Source organism: Oratosquilla oratoria, chromosome 15 (assembly GCF_046742065.1).
Source record: "Oratosquilla oratoria isolate Oo_2021 chromosome 15, ASM4674206v1, whole genome shotgun sequence".
In the NCBI taxonomy this organism is placed as follows: domain Eukaryota; kingdom Metazoa; phylum Arthropoda; class Malacostraca; order Stomatopoda; family Squillidae; genus Oratosquilla; species Oratosquilla oratoria.
In genome coordinates, this window is record NC_134791.1 from 62,588,270 (window position 1) to 62,600,437 (window position 12,168).

At 39.6% G+C, this 12,168-nt stretch overlaps 1 protein-coding gene across 1 annotated transcript; it reads left to right on the forward strand.

Annotated features, from left to right (window-relative positions):
• Positions 1–11,099: 11,099 nt before the first annotated feature.
• LOC143033197 (uncharacterized) lies at positions 11,100–11,495 on the forward strand. The gene has a single exon (XM_076198386.1). It carries the CDS (start codon positions 11,100–11,102, stop codon positions 11,493–11,495), a length of 396 nt encoding a protein of 131 aa, XP_076054501.1.
• Positions 11,496–12,168: the final 673 nt, after the last annotated feature.

The window sequence follows — 12,168 nt, forward strand, 5'->3', positions numbered from 1 at the left end:
GCTCTTCTCCAAAATGAAGTACACGAAGTCTCACCTTCGCTCCCAACTCTCAGACCGCCACTTCAATGACATTCTTCTGCTTCTTCTGGCCCTCACTCTGAAAAGTTTGCCCGCCCCTGTTCTATAGTTAAGGTTTTGGGTCAGGATCACCAGTATAAGGCTGCTGACTTTATTCGTCAATGCGAATATAGTATAGTCAACACTAATGTAACTACTGGGTCTGAGAAAATCTCATTCGTGAAATCTCAACTTGTGCCGAACTTGTTCCAAAGTGATATCAGCCTCCTGTTTTGACTTCAAAACATTGAACTAGAATTGTGATAATTTTAGAGCTAATTGCCTCAAAATCTTTTTTTGATATCCCTGTGGGTGATAATTTTCAATGGTGCATTAAGTCAGTTGATGTCCTTACTTTCCAATTGGGCATCCTTAACTATATGTGTGTTCAGGCCTAGGCCAGCAAGATCGCTTTCGAGGCCTTAGAGTCGTTGTTTCAATCAGATTGGGTAGAGATGCTATCACTTTGGATAGGTTCCACCTTGTTTTGGAATTTCTTTTTTATATACTATCACTGGTGTCTTTTGAGAGGAGAGCCGCATCCTCTCTCAGCTATAAGATGAATGAGTCCTTTTTGTGTTTTGCGACTCGGTTTCTAAATAAACTAAAGGAAGCGCCTTCTGGTTCTTTGTGTATTAGCAATAAACAACAACATACCAAGTTTCCTAGTTCTCCTCCACCCTCTCAGTCATTAGTACCTACTCAAAGTATTCCTTTGTCTACATATACAACTCTTGCACTTACATGTACCTATTGTAACAAATCAGGTCACTCAAGTGCTTTTTGCTTCTACCGTAAGTGTCACGAGCACAAGTCAAAGCAGTCCCCTATCCGTAGAAATTTCTCTGATGCCTCTCCTTCGTGACACATGACCTATATAGAGTACCGCCTCAGGGTAAACTTAACTACTGTCATATCCATGGTCAATATAAACATTCGATTGATCAGTGTTCGAAGATTCTGTAACTTAAGGTAGAGACCTCTCATCAACTTAGGCAACCTCAATCCTATTTTCACCAGCGCCCATATCACGAACCAAGGGGTTGACCTGCAATATCCGGTCTCAAGTCATCCCTTTGGTGGCTGCTGAGTCTTCTCAATTACTCACCTTCCAATTTCTTACGGAGAACATACCTATCTCAGTCACAGTAGATATTGGTGCAGAATGTAGTCTTATAGGTAGAAAGGCTTATTATGCTCTCAGGGTTTTGTACAATCTCTCTTTATCTCCTTTTTGTAATAGTTTGCCTATTCTTGGGTCTGTTTGCATTCCCTTAAGGTTTTCCTCGCATGCTACCGTTTCCATGTTACTTTTGTTGTTGTATCTGGAATTGCTCTTATGTGTGATTGCCTCTTGGGTATTGATGCTCTTACAGCTCATGGCATAGATATATCTCCTAGGGGCAATGTTATGACTTTTCATAATTCTGTTATTCCTGCATCGGATAGGCCAGTTTCCATATAGCTCCCCTTCTATGCATGATCAGACCATACAGTTATCTTTAAAGGGTTCTAATATTTTTGACTCTCCTATTTTTTTCTTGTGTTGTTATTGTTGCAGGTGAGCATTATATTGGACCTTCAAGTGCAGTTCGAGTACCAGTTCGCATTTCAGGTGCTCCAATTGGGTCTGACGACTTATCTCACCCTGACTCTGTTCGTGTTCGTCGTCAAACATTGGAAGGAACTCTCTCCACTATTTGTGAAGATCATGTTAACACAACTATGGTAACCAACGTAACCGGTGCTCCTATCACTCTCTCTCTTGGCAGTCACTTAGGTTCCTTTAAAAAGGTTGACGTTGACACTGTCCAGGATTCGCCTCCTATCATAGCATCTTCACTCTCCACAAGCGAGTGACACAGCTCACTTGGCCTCTAAATATGCAACGTATGTAGGTAAGACTGATTTTCCTGATGAGATGCCTTGTCTCACTGAACTGTTAGTGAACCACCGTCAAGCTTTGGCTTTGCCTGGTGATCAGTTAGGAGTTACGGATCGTGTTGTTCATAGCATTGATCTTCAGCCAATGGTTCGTCCTGTTTATGTGCCCTCTTACAGGTTACCTCACTCTTATCGGCTTGTAGCACAGTCCTTGGTCGACGACTTGCTACGTGTAGGCGTTGTACAAGAGTCACACTCAGAGTGGAACTCGCCGCTCCTCTTAGTGCCTAAGAAAGATGGTTCCTTTAGTTCTGTTATTGATCATAGGCGAGTCAATGAGGTCACAAACCATTACCCTTTGCCAGTGTTAAGTGATCTTCTCTAGTCCATTGGAACTGGTAATACGGTATTCACCATCTTAGACTTAAAGGCAGGCATTTGGTAGACTCCCTTGGACGAGAAGTCTTGTAAGATCCAACAAGACATTATGAATTGCTTCGTTGCCCCATGGGGTTACGGAATGCTCCCTTGACTTGCCAGTACTTAACTTCCTTTTCTATGGCCTAGTGGTGAATGAATTTTTGTTTACCTGGACGACTTAATCTTATTCTCCAAGGATGTGGAAAGCTATTTCAATAAGTTGTCCATGGCCTTGCAACGTTTTACTGATGCTGGATTGAAACTCAATTTACTAAACTGTTCTTTTCTTAAGTCTAGCATCCAATCCCTTGGTCATGTTGTAGACAAACAAGGTATTCACACCACTGATGGTAAAGTCAAGGCAGCTAAGGACTTCCCTACACCTAGGTAGTTGAACATGTGCGTTCCTTCCCTAGACTGGCAGGATACTATCTTGCCTTTATTAAGAGTTTTGCTTCAATTGCATCTCCTCTTACTTGCCTCCTCAAGAAGGATACATCCCTCCAGTGGCGTGATGTTCATCAGGAGATTTTTGATTCATTGAATCAGGCCCTTACTGAGGCGCCTGCGTTGGCGTCCCCTGATTATAGTCTTCCCTTTACTATTTGTACAGATGCTTCTGGTACATGTATTAGAGATGTACTTATGCAGCAAGTAAATTCCATGTTATTATAAATGCTAGTCGCATTCTTAACAAGCCTGAGTCTCGTTACTCTGTTACACATTTAGAGGCATTAGCACTGGTGTGGTCTTAAAAGCATTTTCGAGATATCGTTTTTTTGGATATCCTGTTACAGTCTACACTCACCACACTGTTGTTACACAGCTTTTCAAAAGCAAAAATCTTTCAGGCCACCTAGCCAGATGGTTCCTTACAAGTGAAGATTTTAACCCGACCCTTAAACATATTCCAGGACGTGCAAACTGTGTTGATAATGCACTTTCACGTAATACACTTGTAGCTGCAGTTACAGTGATTGACACTGTAACTGCACACACCTCAACATGTCAGTACTTGCATTAATAGCACAAGTAATGTTTCCATAGGTAAGACGCCTCATTACGTCCCCTCTACAATTTTGATGGTTATAGTCAACTCCAATGTCACACATTACATAAGATTTATGATTCTGTAAGAGAAAAAGTTGATGACTCCAAGTCCAAAATGTTGAAACACCAGCATAAGTATTGGTAATCATGTTTAAAAAAGCATGCCTGACCGCCAATCTAAACTCAATTGTAGGTTTACAGGTCCCCTTTTGGTTACTGAAAAGTTGCATCCCGATAAGTTCAGGGTCGTTGATCCCAGGGACTCAGTGAAGTGTTGCACGCTGACAGGCTTAAGGTAACAAGAGTGCCTATCCCTACTTTTGACCGGCCTCCCCCCAAGGCCCACTGTACAAACTATTCCTTCTGTGTCTACCCCTCACAATTATAATCTCCGTTCAAGGGGTCCTATGCCTTAATATTTGTATTTGTGCATTGCTTATGATGTTATCCATGGTGTCTTGTATTATATTCTTTGTAATGTTTACAGTATTTATGTTCATTACTTATGTAATTCTTATGTTGTATTCCTTGTAATGTTTAAAATTTTTGTATCCATTTCTTAGTTATAATGTGTAATTATTGTTTAGCTATTAAGTGTAATACCCCGAGCATCCGGCAATTGTTATCTTTTATCCTTTGTTTTTACTGGCGTCAGTACTTGTTTATATGTATATATATTTATGTTATTATTTAGTATAGATATCTGTATTGTCTAGGGTGATTTCATGTATACCTTTTTTTCTCCCCCATATTTGTATGTGCACTATGGTGTGTGTGGAATAAACCATCCTTTTGATTTTGTCTTCCCTTGGTCATTCATTTTTCTCGTTTGCTCAATGGGATCACCGAGTGATATTGGCCGAGTAATGTAATGGTATCCTACCATTATGTATAATATATTTATGTACTGCGTTGTAGCATCATACAATTATTGTGTATTATAATTGCGAATTTTTCAATTGTGTTTGTGTTTTTCCATTGCATAAATATCATAAATTTGCTTTATATCAATTTCGCTATTGTCATTGTATTATTTAATTACAATACCGTGTGCTTTTGTAAGGAAAACCAAGCGAGTCGTGTATGTTTCCCGCGTCAACTCAAGGCTTGGATTCCTAGTTGTTGCTCCACCTCCTTACCTTACGCACGCATTTGTTATTGTAGCGCTTTATCACAGTGTGATTAATATAATTCTTTAATGATCCATATCCTTTTTTAAACCACCCTATAATAGCGTTGGAGCTTTGGAGGAATTAGTATTGAAGTTCTAATCCGTAACTGCTGCTGGCAGAATGTAGTGTTAGTTTCGTCTCTCACAGCTGTTGTTTCGCACCCACCACTTTTGCCACCAGAATGTAGATTTGTTGTTAGGATCTACATTGGTTGTTGGTGAGACAAACGAGGTGCAGTTGCGTTTGCTTTAATCTCTCAGTCTCCTTTCCTCTCCAATCATGGAGCAACCTCCGAGCAAAAATCGGGGGATTGCCAAATTTTATTGACAAGGATAAGTTATCTGTTGCCATTGCACAACTAAAAGAATAATGTACTTGTTTTCTACATCTACAATTTACAATGCATGGACTGAGTCTAGACTATCAGTATTCATGCATGGAACATATTTATATAGGGTAGTAGTCATAAAAGAAATATGTCGCACGTATGCCGATAAATACTCAGTGTTGACATATGTTGATCTAGTAAGTTGCCAAAGACGAAGATGTGTCTATTGTTTCGGCAAGTGTTTTGGGAGTAATCAAAAGCGCCTGGCCCCTCTTGCTACGGTCAGATCCGATGACTATGGAGGGTCCTTTGGGACAAATATCCGAGCACAATGAGTTTGGGGGGGGGTCCTTTGAAAGTTGTCTGAAGGTGCCAGAGTTCTCACTCTACACGCGTGCGTACGCGCGTGCGCACGCTAGACGTCTAAAGAATTAACTCTTCCTTTCAATCATCGTGCAAGACACACACACAAACACACACACACACACACACACACACACACACACACACACACACATACGCACACACACACACACACACACACACACACACATACGCACACACACACACACACACACACACACACACACACACACACACACACACACACACACACACACACACACACACACACACACACACACACACACACACACACACACACACACACACACACATACAGATCGGTCTGAGCTTTCTTCCGGGAGGGAGATATCTGTCGATCACGAGTCCAGCACATGATCCAAAGACCAAGGTGAAGGCGAATACATACACACACACACATATATATATATGTATATATATATATATATATATATATATATATATATATATATATATATATATGTATACTCCTCTGATCAATAAGTAATGAGAAAATATCAGGAGAGACACTATTTATTTTTATAAGCTTACAAAACTTCAAAATAATTGCCTCTCATATCTAAACACCTGCATGCGTCTCTCCCAATCCTTGAAGACCTCCTCAAAGTCCTTTTTGACTTGTCCCTTCAGGTAACTTTCTAATGCCTCTTTCAACTCCTCTGTTGACTGGAATCTGGTTCCCCTGAGGCTGTATTTCATATATATATATATATATATATATATATATATACATATATATATATATATATATATATATATATATATATATATATATATATATATATATATATATATTAATCACACACACATTATATATATATATATATATATATATATATATATATTAATCACACACACATTATATATATATATATATATATATATATATGTATGTATGTATATATATATATATATACATATATATATATACTGTATATACATATATATATTTTATATATATATATATATATATATATATATATATATATATATATATATATATATATATATATATGGGCGTGACAAAAAAACACGACTTTTCTCATAAAATTTCTATGGCAAAATCTAAAAAGAAATTACTCATTTTCCCATTCACAGTAATTCCCCTCAAAATTAATCAACGTCTGTATTCGCTTCTGCCACCCACGGAAACACTTGGCAAAGTCCTCCCCTTTAAAGCACCTCAGCTCCCTTGTCACAAACAGGATTATATTGACACAATGGATAACCTATTGGATGATAAAAACACGTGCACTAGATTAAAGAAAAATCCTTTAGATTCTGTCAATAAGAATTTCAGTAATAAGTTAAAAAGTATTCTAAAAGGACACGACCTTTTGATCAAGCAGCTCTCCTCGAATTCACCATCACTTCCATACATGTATGGGTTAATTAAAACACATAAACCTAACAACCCTGTGAGGCCCAGTACATGTTCCCGATGATCTGCTGGGTATAATTTGTCCAAGTGGCTTGTGTCCATTTTGAGCCCTCTAGTGGGGACAATTTCCCACAGCCACATACACAACAATGTAGATTTAGTTAACAAACTTACCTTAACATTGACCATGATTTCATTCTTATTAGTTGTGATGTTACTTTTTTACTTACCCGTGTTCCCGTTTATGATTTATTAGTGTAACCTGGAAGAATAATTGGAGAAAATTTATTTACCACTGCCTACCACCACCATTATTGACTTAATTAAATTATGTGTTTTAGAATCCTATTTTATGTTTAATGGCAAATATTATTTACAGAATTTTGGTATGGCTATGGGTAATCCGATTTCTCCAATTCTAAGCAATCTTTATATGGAATTTTTGAAACTAAGTTGTTACCCAATATTCCCCCCCCCCCAGAAAAAAAATTATTACTTGGTCTAGGTACATTGATGATATTTTGTGTATTTGGCCTATTAATGTTGATCCGTCTATTTTCTTGTCACAGCTTAACACTCTAGTCCCTTCCATCAATTTTACTATGGAAATAGAACAAAATAACCAATTACCTTTCCTTGATGTATTGATATACAGCAATGAAAGGTCTTTTAAATTTGATGTCTATAGGAAACCCACCAATGTTCTTTCATATGTTCATTTTTACTCTTCTCATCATTACAGGACAAAGGCATCTGTGTTATCGTCAATGTACCTTCGAGCTTATCGTATTTGTAGTCCGGAGTTTTTGGATGGTGAATTCTCAAGAATAAGTGACATAGCTTCAAAATTAAAGTATCCCAATTATCTCATTGAAAATTCTCAAAAAATGGCTAGGAAGTCTTATTTTGATGATAAAGCTAGAGACACATTTAATTCTAAAAATCTTCTCGTTCTTCCTTACCATGATAATATCATTAAATTATCGCATATTCATAAGAATTTCAACATCCAAGTTATCTTTAGAAACTCCAACACGGTGAAAAGTCTTTTAATTAAAAATTCACCGGAAAATAAGGAAGGTTGTGTATATAAAACTCCATGTAAAGGTTGCAACAAATATTATATTGGTCAGACTGGAAAGGAATTAAATGTTAGATTAAAACAACACAAGTATAGCGTTAGAAGTGGTCAAATATATATATATATATATATATATATATGTGTGTGTGTGTGTGTGTGTGTGTGTGTGTGTGTGTGTGTGTGTGTGTGTGTGTGTGTGTGTGTGTGTGTGTGTGTGTGTGTGTGTGTGTGTGTGTGTGTGTGTGTGTGTGTGTGTGTGTGTGTGTGTGTGTGTGTGTGTGTGTGTGTGTGTGTATACATACATACACACATATATATATATATATATATATATATATATATATGTGTGTGTGTGTGTGTGTGTGTGTGTGTGTGTGTGTGTGGTGTGTGTGTGTGTGTGTGTGTGTGTGTGTGTGTGTGTGTGTGTGTGTGTGTGTGTGTGTGTGTGTGTTTATGTGTGTGTGTGTGTGTGTGTGTGTGTGTGTGTGTGTGTGTGTGTGTGTGTGTGTGTGTGTGTGTGTGTGTGTGTGTGTGTGTGTGTGTGTGTGTGTGTGTGTGTGTGTGTGTGTGTGTGTGTGTGTGTGTGTGTGTGTGTGTGTGTGTGTGTGCAAACACAGGGAATGCAAGTAATGCGAGAAAACGTAAGCTGAGGATTAACGTAGGGGTTTAGGAATGTGAAGAGAATAGGGTGGACTGGCCTTGGGAATGCTTGAAGCAACCTAAGAATAAAAGAAGGAATGAGAAGTAATCAAGGTAGAATGGGAGGGAAACGGAGAAGAACGCAGGAGGGGAAAGTGAATAAACATAGTAGGCGAAGAGTTGCTAACAGGTAAAAGAAAAACCTGAAAAATGGTAAAAAGGGGAAGAAATGTTTCCGATGGACGGGACCCGTATACTGTAGTTTGAATTTATTGTCTTTTTACAATTTTTCATATATACCTCTCCTTCTTTGCGTTTGCGTGTGTGCTTGTGTGCTAGCGTGTGTGCTCGTGTTTTCTTGTTGACTCTTTGATATGTGAGCTAATAAAATTTCTTATATGAATTCAAAAGATATACATGTATGTTTTGTTATAAGGTATATATAATTGTGCAGGCTTCTTCTGAACAATATTCATTGGTAAATATTCTATCTTTATTTCAAGCCTTCGATAGTTATCCTAATTAATATATATTTATATTAACTGCTATATCATTATTCTGTTTTTATATGAAATAGTATCCGGTAGTATCTCTATATTTCATACTAGTGAAAGTTTGACAAGTGGCACATAATTCATCACACTATTATTGTCGTTGATGAACCGAAGTGCATTGTGATAATTCCGAAGGAGACGCAGGAGACAAAAAAAATGAAATACATAAAAGAATAAAATAAAATGAAAAAATAAAGAAAGAAAGAAAGAAAGAGAGAAAGAAAGAAAGAGAAAGAATAATAGGTCAGAACTCGAGCGTATGTTCTACTCAATTATTTATCACTACTAGTCCTATAAACAACTAATGACTACTTCAGGATGGATAATGGTATAACATGTGAAACAGTGATCAAGAATGATAATATCGCACTTATATTTTGGTAAGTACTATGAACGCTGCAACTCTTGGAAGCTTACAGAAATGTTATTTATTTGTTATGATTCTGAAAATTTAAGTATAAATTTAATGTTTTATATGGAAAGCACAAGTGGAGAGAATGAACATGAGGGGGCGACCAAGAATGAGATGAAGTAAAAGCGGCATTGGAAAAAAGGGGAAAACCTGCTGAGGAAGGAAGGGAGAAGACAGAAGATAGGGTTGGGTGGAGAATGGTTGTGTATGGATGATGGTGTGATGCATGGGAGTGGATGGGGGATAGGGTGGGGTTAGGGAGTATGTGTGAATGATATTTTGACGCAGCCCGAAGGGATTTCTCCCTTTTTTTTTTTTTTTTTTTTTTTTTTTTTTTTTTTTTTTTTTTTTTTTTTTTTTTTTTTTTTTTTTTTTTTTTGCATGAGGGGACGGAGAGGGAGGTTGCCGATTAAATGAAGCGCCCTTGCTGTGGATGTGCTGTATCTTACTACATTGCTTCTGACCTAGGGCAGTAGGCGAGATGCAGGGATGACCCGTCATCCAGGAGGAGCCAAGATAAAATGGAGGAAGGGGTGGTGAATGAGAGTGGAGTATGTGGGAATGATATGTGGGTGGGGGAGTGGATTTATGCCTTTGACTTTGGCTATCTCCCTTGTAAGGGAAAACAAGCCGTTGATATATGTATGTATGTATGTATGTATGTATGTATGTATGTATGTATGTATGTATGTATGTATGTATGTATGTATGTATGTATGTATGTATGTATGTATGTATGTATGTATGTATGTATGTATGTATGTATGTATGTATGTATGTATGAATGTTTGTATGTATGTATGTATGTATGTATGTATGTATGTATGTATGTATGTATGTATGTATGTATGTATGTATGTATGTATGTATGTATGTATGTATGTATGTATGTATGTATGTATGTATGTATGTATGTATGTATGTATGTTCCGACCGATCTCACCGGAGCAACGCCGAACGCTGGGTGCGGTTAATTAACCCGGTTAACCCAGGTAGCCTGGCAGGGTTGTGGACCCCTGGTGAAAGAAAAGTCATAAAAACACGAGTCTAGATTGCTTGTGATTTAACTCACTGTATCCACTTTGTCCTAGCAGTGGCAGGTGCCTAGAGCCTGTTCGGGATACAGACGACCCCGCCCCCACGAGTCTCCTACTGCCTTGCAGGTCGGCCCTGGTTGGTCAAAGGCTAAGGGAGTAAACCCTGAGAGAAAATCAAGAGTGGGGTCCCGAAGACGGTTGGATGGCGTACTCGTCACCTTCCGGCAGCTCCTGCATCCCGGCGGGTCTCCAGCCGTCTCGACCTTGTCTTACTACTGGGTCAGGCTCGTTGGGACGAGAAAGTGAGGTTGACTCTGCGCAAAACTACCTCATTTTAAACAATCAATCAATCAATCAATCAATCAATCAATCAATCAAATCAGCCATCCTGAGTCCACTGCTGAACAAAGGCCTCCTTCATGGCATTCCATGATTCACACGACCGCGCCATCCTATGCCACGTCACCCCTGCAAACTTCTCGATCTCGTCTCTCCACCTTCTGTCTGGTCTCCCTCTTCCACGCTTCCTATCTCGCGGCGTCCACTCAGTTACGCACTTGCTCCATCGCTCATCAGTCGTTCGCACCGACTTACCTGCCCAATTCCACTTCCTCTCTTTCACCACATCAACGACTATCTTGAGCAAGGACTCCTACCAGAAAGTCAATGTGGCTTTCGAAAAGATCGCGGGACTATCGACATGGTGTTAGCTGCCAGACAGCTTCAAGAGAAATGTCAGGAACAGATCACTGCCCTGTACTCCACCTATGTCGATCTGACCAAGGCCTTTGACTCCGTTAGAAGAGAAGGCCTTTGGAGAATTATGCGAAAATATGATTATCTTGACAAATTCACCACAGTCGTCAGACAATTTTACGATGGCATGCTGGCGCGTATCCGGGACGACGGGGAAGCGTCAGAAGCATTTCCTGTCACGAACGGAGTGAAGCAGGGATGTGTTCTGGCTCCAACACTTTTCAGTCTCTTATTCTCCCCAGTGTTGTCTGATCCTTTCAGGGATTCGGTAGTCGGCTTTGGTATCAAATACCGCACCGACGGCTCCCTTCATCCTCAGGAGACTCCAAGCGAAAACTAAGGTGAAGGTTAGCACCGTCAACAATTTCCTGTTTGCTGATGACTTTGCTCTCAACGCTGTCTCGGAAACCATCATGCAACACAGTGTTAACAAGTTCGCGGAAGCCTCCAACAACTTTGGCCTGATCACCAGTACTAAGAAGACTGAAGTCAAGCACCAGCCAGCACCGGGAAATCCATATATCGATTCCAACAGACAGATTGAATGTGGCGGACAAGTTCACCTACCTCGGCAGTACCCTCTCGAGATCCGTCATCATGGACGACGAACAGAACGCCAGACTCGCTAAAGCAAGTGCCGCTTTTGGCAGACTCAACAAAAACGTCTGGAGTCGGAGAGGCATCACAGCAGGAACCAAGATCAAGGTATACCGTACCTCGGGAGGATCTCGGCATCAAGTGGTATGAAAAGATTCTCGACACCGAGGCCCTCGCCCATGCAGACCTGCCGAGCGTCCACATCATCCTGATACAGTCCCAGTTCCACTGGGTCGGACACGTGGCCTGCATGGTAGACCACCAACTACCAAAGATAATGCTATTTGGGGTATTTTTAGAAGGTAAACGCTCTCAAGGAGGACAGAAAAAGCGCTTCAAGGACACCGTGTAGGTCTCCCTCAAGGCTTTTGGAATAGAACACACCGGCTGGGAGCAAGTGGCCTCACAGAAAGACA